This window comes from Hyperolius riggenbachi, chromosome 7 (genome assembly GCF_040937935.1).
Source record: "Hyperolius riggenbachi isolate aHypRig1 chromosome 7, aHypRig1.pri, whole genome shotgun sequence".
In the NCBI taxonomy this organism is placed as follows: domain Eukaryota; kingdom Metazoa; phylum Chordata; class Amphibia; order Anura; family Hyperoliidae; genus Hyperolius; species Hyperolius riggenbachi.
The window spans coordinates 214973063-214989409 of NC_090652.1; the positions used below are offsets into that span (position 1 = coordinate 214973063).

Here is a 16347-nt window from a genome sequence, read left to right on the forward strand (position 1 = left end):
AGAACATTTAGACCATTATCTGCCTAACAACTTTGACAGAGCTGCATGTACTGTCCTATGGAGAGGAGAGAGGCTTAAGAATCAGGAGAGGAGGAGAGGAAAAACTGGACAAAAAAAACCAAACAAAATCCAACTTGATGAGTTGTGTTGGTCACAAGAGATAGGATGACTGAACTGTTTCTGCTGACAAACATTAATTGTCTGCATACTCCTTAGGTTGTGTTTATGACAACTGTTGCATGACTTTACAACGGACTACCGAGAAAGTCTATGTTATGTTTGAAATTGTTGTGGAATGATACAATAACATGCTAATAAAAACAATTTCCTTGTGTAGTTTGGTTCCGAAGAACCACAGACACTTGCTGGAATCTATGTTCTATTTTACGAATTTAATCACCTATCACTATAGACTCGCAACACAGGGACTGAAGTAATGATACAGCCAGATAACATGAGAAGCTCTTTATTAGCTGATGTCAATGTACACAGTGCAGACACAATACGGCCTTTGAAATCATTGCCTTACTTACTGCTCTGGAGTCTGTGGGGGATGGCTAGAGATGTAACTTCGGCACTCCTCGGGCGCATAGGAAACCCGGCCCTTTTCAGGAGCGCTCATTTCTTCTGGTCTAAAGGTACAATAGGACCAACCAGGGGAAAGAAGAGTCAACCATTGCCCAGTCCCTTTGCACTGACTAACATAATCTTGAGCGCAACGGAAACTGCAAGACATGCTTTCAGCATTATCCACAAGAAAGGTTATGCATAAGCAGGAATCTCTGCTGATAGCAAGTATGTTTAGCAGCAGCAAGCAATGGAATGGAACAGCATGAAGCAAGAATTCAAGACTGCATTATATAGAACAAAAAAGCTATGTGCTCATTGCTTCAACAACCTGATATTCTAGCTGGATTCTGTGCTGTACATGTTTGAGAGATTAAGTGGAAATATGTTAGTTCATGAAGAGATCCAGCATGTACTGCAAATGGCAGCAGGGATCATAACCTGCATGGACCTACCAAGATTACAACCTTCAAAACAAAACAGATGGCTTTATTTCCTCTTAAAGAGGAACTGTCGCGAAAATCTTGAAGTTTAAAACACATACAGAAGTTAATTTCTTCCAGAGTAAAATGAGCCATAAATTACTTTTCTCCTATGTTGCTGTCCCTTACAGTAAGTATTAGAAATCTGACATTACCGACAGGCTTTGGACTAGTCCATCTCTCCATTGGGAATTTTCAGCATGAACTTTATTCTTTATAAAGACATTCCCTGAAAAAGATTTATACAAAGATGCTGGCCAGGCTCCCTGCTCACCATACACTTTTTTGGCAGTTGGATGAGCAACTGCCATTCACGAAGTGCTCTTAACCTCCTGCGGACAGCGTCATGCCACTGGGCGCGGCCACGGCGGCAGCCCCAGGACTGCCTGACGCCATTCAGCGTAAAGTCCTGGGGCCAGCTAATGCAGGAGATCGTGCACAGCCTCCTGCTAGGGAGCGGAGCTCCGCCCCACCTTCAGTCTCTGAGCGGCGATCGCCACTCGGGAGACTGTTATGCTGGGGATACATGGTACGTTTCTGTACCGTGTATCGACCAGCTGATCCGGCCAGCTGAGAATATTCAGCTGGCCCGATCAAGCCGCTTGACCCCCGCCCGCTCGATCCCCGCTGGTGGACAATGGCAGGGAATCGAGCGCTGATAAGGAAGTGCTGGCGGGGACGAGCGTATGACAGCCGATCACAGTGATAGGCTGGCGGGGGGAGGGAGGGTATGGCCACTGCACGGGGGAAAAAAAAAAGCACTACTTTGGTAAGAAAAAACAAATAAATATTTATTAAAAAACAAACAAACACCTGGGGTGCAATCAGACCCCACCAACAGAAAGCTCTGTTGGTGGGGAGAAAAGGGGGGGGAGGGAAGATCCAGGGGGTTTAACACTCTGGTCCTCAAGTGGTTAATAATAAAGAAAACCCAGAGAACCCCTTCCCCCCCCCCCCCCATGAGAAGATGGGCTAGTCCAAAATCTCTCGGTAATGTCAGATTTCTATTACCTACTGTAAGTGACAGCAACATAGGAGAAAGGTAATTTATGGCTCATTTTACTCTGGAAGAAACGTACTTCTTATTTGTATATGTTTACATGTATTTAAAATTTTAAATATTTTCGTGTCAGAGGTCCTTTAAACACACATTGGTTTCAAGCCAAGAGCTGATCCTTACACGTGTCAGTAGTTTCTCTGTCACTATTGAGATACCTGTTCTGTCAACCTGCTAATCATAATATGAATAAGTCTCTTCTCAATTACAGTGACAATGGATGAGTGGGAACAGTGTTCTACATTGAACAATCGTTCTGCAAAAGGATGATTCGTAAGGCAAAAATTTCCAGAAAGCTAAATATCAAACTCTACAGGTGTTTGACATAGGTATATAAAACAAAAGATTTTAATCTAGAGATTTTCACCATAGACCTGACATTTTTGCGCAAATGGGAAAGTGTGACAGTATTGCTCTATCTCTGTTCAGCAACATTGTTAGGAACAGCCAGAACAACAAGAAATCTACATTAACCCAGTAAGTGCAGGATGTGGATGAGTGATGGTCATGTCCAGGAGAACTCATGGAGAAGCATGGGATGTGTTTAATCAGCTGATAGATTTCCTTGTCTGCATTATCCACACTGCGCAATAAAAGGAATTCATTTGTAATTGTGGTTGAGCTCAGGTCATATCTTCTTTCTTGCTTGGTCCTTGACAGGGGTAGTGGATCACCCTGAGGGATCTTGATGCTTCCACGCCACACACCCTCAGTTGGTGTAGCCTGCAGGATCATTGCAATTTTGATAGATTTGTAAGGCTCTGATTTGCTTTGATCAAATCCTGCTTTAGCACATGATCACGACTAGCAAATCAGAGACTTACCTGACCAAACTGATCACATGTGTCTCCATGAGTTCTCATGCTTCTCTATGAAATTTGCTAAAGAGAAGATAGCCAGTCTGAATACAAAGGACGGTATTGTAGTTGCAAATAGAACTCAGTGGTCTGAAAGAACTTTGGGCTCTCTTCCAGTCCAGCCTGCAGTCTCACTGTGATTTCATAAAGAGATGATTTGCGTACTTGGGAGGCCTGTAACCACACTTGCTCACATAAAGCTGAATTATTGCAAACACCTTCTGTTTTAAGAAGACAAAATTATAATTAACATCACATTTTAGTAAGAGGGTTTTTTCAGTCTCATTTAACCCATTATACTTTCTTAGTGGTTCCGGGTTACCGTAAACTGCATGAGTGGCGTAGAGGTAAGCACTCTTGCCTTGCCCTGGCCTGGGTTTGAATCCCAGCCAGGGCACTATCTGCATGAAGTTTGTATGTTATCCCTGTGTCTTTGTGGGTTTCCTCCTTGCACTCTGGTTTACTCCTACATCCCAAAAACATACAGATAAGTTAATTCGCTACCCCTTAATTGGCCCTAGACTATGATACATACACTACACAATACATGCATAGGACTATGGTAGGGACTAGATTGTGAGCCCCCTCTGAGAGACAGTTAAGTGGCAAGACAATATACTCTGTGCAGCGCTGCGGAAGATGTTGGTGCTATATAAATACTAAATATTAATAACAATAATACTCTGTTATTGTCAAGACAGTTGTGTAACCTAAGGATCAAACAGTGAGCCCACTCATGACTGCTATGGCAGGTTTACACAACATTAATTCTAAAACCAGAAGTCTCAATGTTGGGGACTCCAAGAGACATGAACATAACATGCATCAATGGCAGTTTCCAAAGCACTAGCCATTAACATTTTCCCTGTCTTTCCTACCGAGAAGGAAAAGAAAAACATGCAGTGTCAGGACCTCATCATCACTATCCATGTGTACAACTAACCTGCGTGTCATCTGTCTCAGCCTGCAATGTTCACAGCATGGAAAGCTTCCAGTGCATTATTTACAAGTTTATAACTGTCCAGCTATGACAATGTAAAGGAGTGTATTAAACCGTGATGTCGCGCTCAGTCCACGTCCTCAATTTCCTATACAAGTCCCAATCAAATAAAAACAAGAAATAGTCGCGCCAGTAGTCCATACACAATCAATCCAGATTGTATAGAACCTTTAAAGATAAAATCACAACAGAGCAGACATTCTCATGGTGAGTATTGCCTCAACAGTACACCCTTGTGCATTACACACACTGCGTGAGGGAAAAGACTATCACCATAGACCGGGGAGACTACACACGCCCCTTTTTGCCCCTAATCACCGCATAGTTTCTTTCAATCTTGCATATCAAAAAATCTGTGCTGTATAGGATAACCATTAAAAAGCCAAAACAACTCTCATAGCATAAAATTGCTTTATTAAGGCTCCCAATGGCCCCCAAGTTAAAAGTCCGTACATTAAATACACTTGCGAAATAGCATCTCACAATACCACATCTCCTCCGGCTCTGGTCACCCCTCACATGCCAAGGCCATGGGTGTCTCGATAGCTGAACAGCGTGCGTCCTCCAAGCCCAGGCCACGGGTGTCTCGATAGCTGAACAGCGTGCGTCCTCCAAGCCCAGGCCACGGGTGTCTCGATCACTGAACAGCATATGTCCTCCAAGCCCAGGCCACTGGTGTCTCGATAACTGAACAGCGTGTGTCCTCCAAGCCCAGGCCACGGGTGTCTCGATAGCTGAACAGCATGTGTCCTCCAAGCCCAGGCCACGGGTGTCTTGATAGCTGAACAGCATACGTCCTCCAAGCCCAGGCCATGGGTGTCTCGATAGCTGAACAGCGTGCGTCCTCCAAGCCCAGGCGTCTCGATAGCTGAACAGTGTGCATCCTCCAAGCCCAGGCCACGGGTGTCTCGATCACTGAACAGCATATGTCCTCCAAGCCCAGGCCACGGGTGTCTCGATAGCTGAACAGCGTGCGTCCTCCAAGCCCAGGCCACGGGTGTCTCGATAGCTGAACAGCGTGTGTCCTCCAAGCCCAGGCCACGGGTCTCTTGATAGCTGAACAGCATACGTCCTCCAAGCCCAGGCCACGGGTGTCTCGATAGCTGAACAGCGTGTGTCCTCCAAGCCCAGGCCACAGGTGTCTCGATAGCTGAACAGCGTGCGTCCTCCAAGCCCAGGCCACGGGTGTCTCGATAGCTGAACAGCATGCGTCCTCTAAGCCCAGGCCACGGGTGTCTCGATAGCTGAACAGCGTGCACCCTCCAAGCTTGGAGGACGCCCGCTGTTCAGCTATCAAGACACCCGTGGCCTGGGCTTGGAGGACGCAAGCTGTTCAGCTATCGAGACACCCGTGGCCTGGGCTTGTGAGAGGTGACCGGAGCTGGAGGAGATGTGGTATTGTGATATGCTATTTCGCAAGTGTATTTAATGTACGCAGTTTTAACTTGGGGGCCATTGGGAGCCTTAATAAAGCGGTTTTATGCTATGAGAGTTGTTTTGGCATTTTAATAGATATTATATACAGCATGGATTTGTTGATATGCAAGGTTCAAAGTAATTATCCGGTGAGCAGGGGCAAAAAGGGGCGTGTGTGGTCTCCCCGGTCTATGGTGATAGTCTTTTCCCTCACGCAGTGTGTGTAATGCACAAGGGTTTACTGTTGAGGCAATACTCACCATGACAATGTCCGCTCTGCTGTGCTTTTATCTTTAAATGTAAAGGAGTGACCATATATATCTAAATGTAAGCATAAGCTATGGTCAACAAGACTTGCATGCAACTTTCATGCAAATTGTATCAAGCTTGGAGCCGGGACAACCAAAAACATTAGGCAGTGCATTTGGCTGACCCAATTCCAGGCTGTATATAATCTACATAACATATGCATGTAAGCCAAGATTAATAGCATTTCATGAACCATCTCTAATCAGTGCTTAGATGTGGGAGCACCGATCCAATTAAGTCTGATTTACACATTAAATGTAGTTATTCTGAAGTTATAGCAGAATTGATATTATTACTATATTTCCGTTATGAACAAATGCATGCTTGAAAATTTCTCTTTCATTTCAATCAGACAACTTTAAGAGAAAAAAAATCTTGAAACAAAAAGTATTCTTGAGGCTCCAGGATGAAATGTATCAGATCTTTCAACCCAGACTTCCACTGCAACATAATCTAAAAACAGGCACAGAAGTGCAGTGTCTTCCCATATTTTATTAATGTCAGAAGAACTGTGCAGCCAAGAATAGAAATAGCACGAACCTCCGATTTTAGGTTCACGAACCGGGTTCGCGAACTTCCGCAAAAGTTCGGTTCGCGCGAACTTTCGCAAACCGCAATAGACTTCAATGGGGAGGCAAACTTTGAAAACTAGAAACACATATGCTGGCCATAAAAGTGATGGAAAAGATGTTTCAAGGGGTCTAACATCTGAGTTTTTGCATGGATGAGTGGGATACACACAGCCTCGGACAGGACCACCGAACCACCGATGGTCCCATCGGTGGGCCCCGGCCGTCCCGCCTCCTGGGGGCCCCAGTGCTAAAAAGGAGGGGGGCTAAGCGCAGGAAGGGGGGACATTGTGCACAGATCGGCGGGGAGGGGCGGAAGCCTCCCCCCCCTCCCTCACCTAGGGGCCCCCCTTCCGCGCTCCCCCCCCCCTCCAGAATTTCAGCCAGCGGCAGCACCGGGGAAGAATCACTTAACGGCATGACGGAGAGATCCGTAGCTCTGCGTGCCGCTGGCTGGTCTCTGTCTCCTGAACTGACTGTCCAATCACGCTCTCGCAGGAAGTACTGCGAGAGCGTGATTGGACAGTCAGTTCAGGAGACAGAGACCAGCCAGCGGCACGCAGAGCTACGGATCTCCGTCATGCTGGTAAGTGATTCATTCCCGCTGCTGCCGCTGGCTGCAATTCTGGAGGGGGGGGCCCCTAGGTGAGGGAGGGGGGTGGCTTCCGCCCCACCCCGCCGATCTTTGCCCGCTGCCAACCTGCTGCCCACATTACGATTTTCAGGTGTCTGCTGCCCACATTGCGATTTTCAGGTGTCTGCTGCCCACATTACGATTTTCAGGTGTATGCTGCCCACATTACGATTTTCAGGTGTCTGCTGCCCACATTACGATTTTCAGGTGTCTGCTGCCCACATTACGATTTTCAGGTGTCTGCTGCCCACATTACGATTTTCAGGTGTCTGCTGCCCACATTACGATTTTCTGCTCACTGCTGCCCACATTGCGATTTTCTGGTGCCTGCTGCCCACATTGCGATTTTCTGGTGACTGCTGCCTACATTGCGATTTTCTGGTGCCTGCTGCCCACATTGCGATTTTCAGGTGTCTGCTGCCCACATTGTGATTTTCTGGTAACTGCTGCCCACGTTACGATTTTCAGGTGTCTGCTGCCCACATTGCGATTTTCTGGTGTCTGCTGCACACATTGTGATTTTCTGGTGTCTGCTGCACACATTGTGATTTTCAGGTGTCTGCTGCGCACATTGTGATTTTCAGGTGTCTGCTGCGCACATTGTGATTTTCAGGTGTCTGCTGCACACATTGTGATTTTCAGGTGTCTGCTGCACACATTACGATTTTCAGGTGTCTGCTGCCCACATTACGATTTTCAGGTGTCTGCTGCCCACATTACGTTTTTCTGGTGACTGCTGCCCACATTACGATTTTCTGGTGTCTGCTGCCCACATTACGATTTTCTGGTGTCTGCTGCCCACATTACGATTTTCTGGTGTCTGCTGCCCACATTACGATTTTCAGGTGTCTGCTGCCCACATTACGATTTTCTGGTCACTGCTGCCCACATTGCGATTTTCAGATGTCTGCTGCCCACATTACGATTTTCTGGTCACTGCTGCCCACTTTTGGGGGGGGTATCTGCCACCAACCTGATTGCATTTTGGGGGGTATCTGCCGCCAATCTGATTGCATTTTGTGGGGGTATCTGCCGCCAACCTGATTGCATTTTGTGGGGGTATCTGCCGCCAACCTGATTGCGTGTTGTGGGGGTATCTGCCGCCAACCTGATTGCATTTTGTCGGAAAATCTGCTGCGATTTGACTACTTGATGAATTATCATGAGGCATGTAACTACTTGAATATTTTATCTAAAATGTATCTGGTCGGACCTAATCTCTGTGAATAACACCGCTACTTATGTTGTGTTTGTTTGTTTTTTAAGTCTACCCATGACTCATCGTGACCACGCCGATGTTCCAGTGCGTGGTGACACCCAATTACTTTCGCTGCGGCGCGCTGCGCGCGCCGCATGTGGACATATCTCTATTGGAGACTGTCCTCAGAAGTGCTCACGATCTTTTCCCTACCATAAACTCATGCAAAATTTCTAGAGTACATGTGTATGTGAGCCCAAAATGGGGGGGGGGGGGGGAGGAGGAGGGGATCGGGGGGGAGGAGGAGGAGGGGATCGGGGGGGGGGGGGGGAGGGCAGGCTGAAACTTCCTTGGTGGGCCCTTAGTGTCCCAGTCCGACCCTGGATACACACCAAAAGTCCCGGGGAAAAATCTGGACTTGATGCAAAGCAGCGTTTTAAGGGCAGAAATCACATTGCAAGCTAAATTGGAGGCCTAAAATGCTTTAAAACATCTTGCATGTGTATTCATCAATCAGGGAGTGTAATTAGAGTACTGCTTCACACTAACTCACTGTGTAACGCACTGCAAACAGCTGTTTGTGTTGTGATGGCCGTGCTGGACTGGTGCGCACCATAACGAGAGTGCAGGCGATAGCCGTTTTAAAGCCCATATGGTCGCCAGGCTGAGGTAGCTCAATGACAGAACAACAGTGATTGTCCAGCTGATCGAATTTGGTCTGTCCACAATGAAGCAACGACCTTATTATCTTCGGTGTGCCACCCCCCGAAGGAACTCATATAGCCGGCGGTCATTGCTTCATTGTGATACACAAGCCCCTTCACCGCGGCAAGGTAATGGTCACGAAGGGGAATTGACACATGTACATGCCTTTTGTTTTGTTGTTGCAGCCGCAGTGCAGCCAGAAAAATTAGGCAGGCATGTACACGCACCAGAAAAATTATTAAAACGGCCACTGCTAGCAGCGGCCATAAAATTCAGGAATCCGCCTGGAGTCCTGGTGGACCCTGTTAGTAATGGCGGAGAAGGCAGTCAAGCAGCCTGCAGGCAGAGATGCTGTGTGGGGACTGACTTAGTCTCGGGGCAGGCAGTCACTTGGCGTGCAGGCAGAGATGCTGTGTGTGGGGACTGACTTATTCTTCGGGCAGGCATCCGTGGTCAGATGGACCCTTGACCCAACGCTGTGTGCAAGAGATGTCACCACTTGCTTTTCAACATCACGGTACAGTTTAGGTATCGCCTTTTTTGTGTGGCTTTGCTTTTGTGTGCTGCTTTTCCTCAGGTGGTCATCCCATTGCAGTTTGTGCTTTGTAATCATGTGCCTTCGTAAGGTAGTTGTCCCTACGCAGGTCTTGGTCTTTCCACGGCTCAATTTTCGGTGGCAGAGAGTACAGATGGCATTGCTCTCATCTGAGTCAGACACACAAAACAATTTCCACACCGCTGAGCCCTGGGGTGATGGCACTTTGGTGGTGGCAGCTGACTTTGTGTTAAGTGGGGTGCCAGAATCAGAGCAGTCGGAGGAAGATATGTCACGCTTCCGTGCGGAAGCTGAGAAAGATGAGGTGTTCTGGGTGGGTGCACCGAACAACAGGTAGGTAGGTATATGCAGTGCTGCTGAGTATTACAAATGTACACCTGTCTCACACACACACACACACACGTACCGTCAACAGGTGCAATGACTGGTGGTATTAACAATGCGTGCGCTCACGTAGGTAGGTAGGTAGGTGCACTAAGCAGTGAACAGATGCAGTGATTGGGATTACAAATTTGCAGCTGTCACACACACAGGTAGTCACTGAATGTGCTGGGCCTGGCAGTGGAATTAAGGGGCCAAAGGCCAGCTGCGACTGACTGACAGGGCTGTACATAAATATAATGCAAGTGGGCCACACACACAAAAAAAATAGATCACAAGAACAAGGTTTGCTCTCAAAAAAGCTGTTGAGGGGTGCTTTTTTAGCAATAAGAATCAGCAAGAAGCAAGCTAACAAGCCTACAAGAGCCTAACTAAGCTTTCCCTATGAGAGTCTGCAGCAGCTCTCCCTTCTCTAATTACTGCAGGCACATGAATGAGTAAAATGCCTGACGCTGCCTGCCTTTTATAAGGGGGGGAGGGCCTCCAGGAGGGAGTGTAGCCTGATTGGCTACAATGTGCCTGCTGACTGTGATGTAGAGGCTCAAAGTTGACCCTAATGATGCACTATGGGGGCGAATCAAACTTCCGCAAAAGTTTGCGGTTCTCCGCGAACGCGAACCACGGAAGTTCGCTAGAAACCATTTACTGGCGAACCGTTCGGGCCATCTCTAGCCAAGAATGACATCTACAAAAAATTCCAGAAGGTCTGCACACTCTAAAGTACCAAGTCCTGTTTATTCAAACACGTGACAAACCATTCCACAAACTCATTGGCCACACGAACTCGATGGGGGCGGTGCCGGCCAACGGCGAATGACAGCGCTGTGGACCAGCGAGAATAGTCTCGCAATGACCCGGGGCTGCTAACGGCCAGAGGGAGGCAGGATTTCCGCCCCACACGGCAGCCGAGAAGCTGTGGGCATTGACTTACAATGTGAATGTGGCAAAGCACATACTTAGAGCAGCACCATGGGGGACAGACACTGTACCTTCTCAGGTAATGCACATACTGTTTAATACTGTTTGCTCGGTTTACTGTTTGCTGGTGTAATATGATGGCCATGTGTATATGTTTATTTTGACAATTATGCTAATTATGCTAATTTTTGGCGGCAATTTTGAAATGCGAGGTGTGGCTTGGTGTGGGAGAACTGGTCATATATCATCCTCATGTAATTATACACTGTTACCATTCTGTACTGTAGCATTGACAAAGGGGACTCCACGGGGCCCCGTAACGACTCATGGTTTGTGGAATGGTTTGTCACGTGTTTGAATAAACCAGACCAGACCAGGGCACCGTCATTTAAATGCTTTAATCTTCTTTTCCAACCACAAGTTATGCAGTATAGTCAACAACAGTCACAATAAACGGTTCAAACCTTGATTGACAGTGGTGTGGGGGTGTTCAGGGTGCGGGTGACCAGGGCACCCGCACCCTGAATACCCCCACCACCCGACCAGGGACCAAAGCATTTGAATGACGGTACCCGTTCTGTCTCTATGTACGACATATCTGTATAGTGTTTTCTGCAATTTTTTAACCGGCAGCACTTCTATCAGCTTATTTAAAGTGCCACAACAGAGGTGTTTTGCTTTTGGGGTGAGGTTTATGCAAAATATGCAGGACATGGTCCCCGCCCCCAAAAATATACACTGAGTGCGGAGTGGTCCTTTCTCTACAGTGTACCAAATTTCTAAATATCTTGCAGTGTTGGTGTCTGAATCCAGGGTTCAGCCGTGGGAGTGGGGGGGGGGGGGGGGCGCCAAGCTGGAAGGGGTAGTGGGCAGGAAGGGGGTATTGGGCACAGCGGCGGGGAGGGTCCCCTGATCTGCGCTCTCCCTCTAGCTTTTAAGTGCAGCATCAGCATATAAATATCAGGAAGCGGGTGGGGATGACTCACGCGTTCCAGCGTGCGTTCCACTCTCATCACTTCCTGCAATGCCATCCACTTACAATACAGTGGACAGCATTGCAGGAAGTGACGAGAGTGGAACTTGGAACAGGTAAGTCATCCTCGTCCGCTGCCTGGTATTAATAAGCAGCTGCTGCAATTATAAGCTAGAGGGGGAGCACAGATCGGGGGACCCAGGTGAGGGAGGAGGGTCCGATCCCCCTTCTCGCCGCTGTGCCAGATACCCCCTTCCTGCTCGCTACCCCGTCCAGCTCGGCGGCCCCCCACACCCACGGCCACGCAGGTGCCGCCCTCAAATTTTGCCACCTGAGGAACCTGAATCACCCCGCCTCATGGGCAAACTGGCCCTGGCTGTACACCACTGTTTAGCACTAAAGCTAGTGGAAAGGGTCGCGGGGCTGCGGCCCATGTTGTGTTTCATGTAACTCTGATGATACCTCTTTCTGGCTTGGAAGGCGTAAACATCAGAGTAAAATTAAGTGCAACATGGACCACAACCCAATGATCCTCTCCACTAGCTTTGGTGCTTAACTGCAGTGTACGGCATAAACCAGGTGTTCGAATGAAGATACCCAGATTGGAACACCAACACTACTTGAAAATCACCTATAAATAATTTTTACTGACTCCATAGCTTATGTTAACAATCCTCAGCCTGGGCCTGAAAACCCAAGTCAGCTCTTATGCCTGGAGAAGGAATGAGCTCTACTGGAGCTGAATTTCTGCAAAGGTTTAGTTTAATTTACTGCCAAAAGTTTCCATTCATTCATAATAATGTACCAACAGAAAGCCCCAGCAAGAAATTCAAATATGCTGTTGCTATACCTCCCTGTAAGTTAGCAGTATGGAAATAATGGCACAGAAGCAAGACAGAAGAATTACAGAAGAAGGAGAGAATACAGATGAAGAAAAGTAGAACTGCTGCTTTATTTGATACAAAAATGGGTGTTTTTTGTTTTACCGGTTATCTTGTTAGGATGAATAGGTAACATGACTATGTTATAAATATCATAACATTGAATATTCACCATGGAGGGGCATATATCTGGGGACTCCATTATTAATACAAGAGCATCTAGATCAGTGGTTCCCAACCTTTTCCGGCCCGGGGAACACTCGCGCGCGGGTGTTTGCGCGACCTAGTCGTGGACAGTGCCGTGCGCAGCAGGCTATGGGGGGGGGGGGGGGGGGGGGCTGGGGTGCGGCTGCATAGCTAGCATAGTTGCCCCAGTATAGTGAGTTTAGTTGCCCCAGTACGGTTAGTATAGTTGCCCCAGTATAGTGCCCCAGTATAGCTAGTATAGTCCCAGTATGGATAGGTAGTGCCCCTGTATAGTGCTCAGTACGGGTAGGTAGTGCCCAGTATAGCCAGTATAGTGCCCAGTATAGCTAGTATAGTGCCCAGATAGCTAGTATAGTGCCCAGTATAGCTAGTATAGTGCCCAGTATAGCTAGCATAGTGCCCAGTATAGGTAGGTAGTACCCAGTATAGGTAGGTAGTGCCCCAGTATAGTGCCCAGTATAGCTAGTATGGTGCCCCAGTATAGCTAGTATAGTGCCCAGTATAGCTAGTATAGTGCCCAGATAGCTAGTATAGTGCCCAGTATAGCTAGTATAGTGCCCAGTATAGCTAGCATAGTGCCCGCTATAGGTAGGTAGTACCCAGTATAGGTAGGTAGTGCCCCAGTATAGTGCCCAGTATAGCTAGTATAGTTGCCCCAGTATAGCTAGTTTAGTTGCCACCAGTGTAGGTAGTTTAGTTGCCCCCAGTATAGCTAGTTTAGTTGCCCCCAGTATAGCTAGTACAGTTCCCCCCAGTATAGATGCCCAGGAGGGGGGAAGCAGCGCTAGAAGGAGGGGCAGTGGAGGCAGCAGTGGGGAGGGGGGAAATATCCCCCCCCCCTCCCTCACCTGGGACCCCTCCTTCTGCCTCTCTCCCCTTCCATTTAGCGGTGGCAAGTGCACTGCAGTCTTCATCTTGCACTTTACACAAGGATTCTTTGTTGGGTAGGTGGCTGAATAGGATGTATTTTCTGCCAACTCCTTTGCTGCCAACTACATTATGCAGGGTAAACTTATTTCCTGCCAACTTCTTTGCTGCCAACTACATTATGAAGGGCAATTTTATTTCCTTTCTGAATGTACCAAATATTTCCCAGAGAAGTGTTGTGGAATGCTGTGAGGGAAACAAAAGCTGTTTTATGGCTCCTGATAAAACATAGCCGAATGGGCTCTCTGCTTTAATACTTGGAAGTTATGGAGGAGAGAATTAAGTTACAAGTACTCACTACAAGAAGTGGACTTCCCACTTTTGGGTAGATGTGAACCATTTTCCAAACCGCTCTGCCTCCATATATTTCCAATCTGTAATTTTACATTTGTCATTGACACCTCAGTTAACTACTGCTTTTTAACCCATAAGAAGCTTCAATAGAGTGATCTCATTTGAGATGAATGCACTGCTTTCGACCTTAGTCAGCAGAATTCATTGTGCTGTAAATTCTTGGAATGCATTGATCTCTCTCTACTAGCAGACACTATAGAAACTGAAACCAGAAGTTCTCTGTTATTGTCTCACACTGCCCCCTAGTGACAAATGGCCATAAATACACATTACAGCAGTACTAATCAGAAGTAAGTAAATGTAACAAAGGAGGAATAAAAAATGTGCTGAATAAAGCCTCTAAATAAATTGACTACTGAAAAGTTAATAATAAAGCATTGCATCTAGTGCACAAATCTTTTTATCTATAATTTGTAAGTATCCAGGAAGCCGCTGTTCTGTGGCATGATAGCAGTCAGTGCAGCATGGTTCCCAGGAAATAAAAATTAGCGTTAGCAGCGTACAGAGCGTGGCCTATGTACAAACATGCACACTATAGCTTAAAGGGGGAAAAAGGTGTTTTCTGACTGTCAGTTTGTCATTCTCCAGGTTTGTCAACAACCTCAGTGTAAGCCAATGGCACAGTAAAATTTGCATTTCTTCATGGCCTCTTTGTACATAAGCCTGGACATAGACAATCACTGCAGACCTACTTCAATCTTACAAGCAAAGTAGAAAAGGTAAACATATAAACAACATAAAGAAAAGTTTTAAGCTTGAAGCAGCCACAGATCCAGCAGCAGGGCACAGCGTGGATATAACAGCATGTAGCAAAGTGCTTATATATCGCATCACACCTTTTGCTTCCAGATGGTCTGGGTTCCTGTGAGTCAACAGATTTTCTTCCTGGTGTTAGTTTCTCAGCGCTGTCCAGCAAAGCACTGAGTGCTACACGGCGGAATACATTGCCATGCGCTTCTTTGATGAACTGCACTAGTTGTCGGATATCGCAGTACAGACCCTGTCATTGCAGAAAGAACAAAAGACAGATGCTTTGACAAAACAATCAAAATAAAAGATGGATGCCTTACAGGCTCACTCTCGGTTCTAACATCATTTTTAATGGCTTGCTAAAACAAGCGGGGAGGTGCCATTTGTAGACACATCTCATTGTTTGTCCTTCTGAAAAATGAGTTTTATTCACCTGTGTCAACCGCCATTTGTCTGCGTAGATAAATGGAGCCATCCGTGTGACACAGTGGTGGTGAGAGTGTTTCTATACATTTCTTAATTGTCATTCTCCATGTCTGCACCCAGATGTATGTGAACGATAGCGCCACTTATTCACTAAGATAAATGTAAAAGTGACACAGGCACAGCACTGGAGCAGAAGAATAGCATATTACTACAGGACAGACTGGAGAACCGCTTCTGCAAAAGGCACTCACTACATAACAAAGCAACAATCTTTCACCAAACAATATTATTTTGAAACAGATTTTAGGTACTATGAACAGGCTGTGTAAGTAAGCTCTCATGCTACATGGAAGTGGTAAAACTGGCAAATCATTGGCCAATCAACATTGGATGTGTGTATACACCCTTTAAGCTAAGTACACACCTGATATAAAAGTATTTGGAAAGTGAAAGATCAAAGACCAATTTTACCACAGGTTTCCTGTGAGCACTCTTCTCAGTTCTCACGTCCAAAAAACATACTGGTAATTTAATTGTCCCTCTTTCAAAAATGGCCTTAGACTATGAAAGGGAGGACTGTGACTATGGTCGAGATTAGACTGTGAATTTCTCCGTGGAACATTAAGTGATTGAGTGACATGACTGACTATGTACTCCGTAAAGCACTGTTGAAGATGTCAGGCTTAAATAAGCAGATGGTAACAATGATAATTTAAACTCTCCATGAGTTAGGGCTGGTTCAGACGGACGCTTGCGGAGCGTTTACCGCAAGCGTTCGGAACGTCGCAGTAAACGCTCCCATTCAAGTAAATGGGAGCGTTTACACCGAGCTTTTGCGCGCGTCTGCACGATCACGGCGTTTGGGTCCCGATTTTCGCTAGCGTTCGAGCTGCCCCTGGAAGCGACATGTAGCTTCCAGGGGGCGGCCAACCGCAACGGCTAATGTCCCCCTAGGGGAATAAAAAATGCGACTGCAACGGAACGCAACGCGAAGGCTACTGAAAGCCTGACCGCGCAGCCGCCGCAACGCCCCCAAACGCGACGCCACGCAGACATCCGTCTGAACCAGCCCTTAAATGAAAAAAAAAAACACAAAAATGCTGGCCCTTCAACCACCACACTATAAACAGAAAAGGTTTATACTGCTGTCTGAGCCCGTTGGACAGAATGCATTTCTTTC

The 16347-nt window shown here is 46.9% G+C and overlaps 1 protein-coding gene across 22 annotated transcripts in view; it reads right to left on the bottom strand.

The window, feature by feature from the left end:
- Positions 1 to 16347, bottom strand: part of UNC80 (unc-80 homolog, NALCN channel complex subunit) — a 261092-nt gene that overhangs the window by 203431 nt on the left and 41314 nt on the right. For 21 of the 22 annotated variants that reach the window (XM_068245196.1, XM_068245188.1, XM_068245180.1 and 18 more), the window contains exons 17-18: positions 14828 to 14991; positions 534 to 632 (exon numbers count right to left, since the gene is read on the bottom strand). In XM_068245196.1, the coding sequence (XP_068101297.1) occupies positions 534 to 632; positions 14828 to 14991 (263 nt within the window). The remainder of the gene's footprint in view (positions 1 to 533; positions 633 to 14827; positions 14992 to 16347) is intronic. The other variant, XM_068245187.1, reaches the window with a different exon arrangement.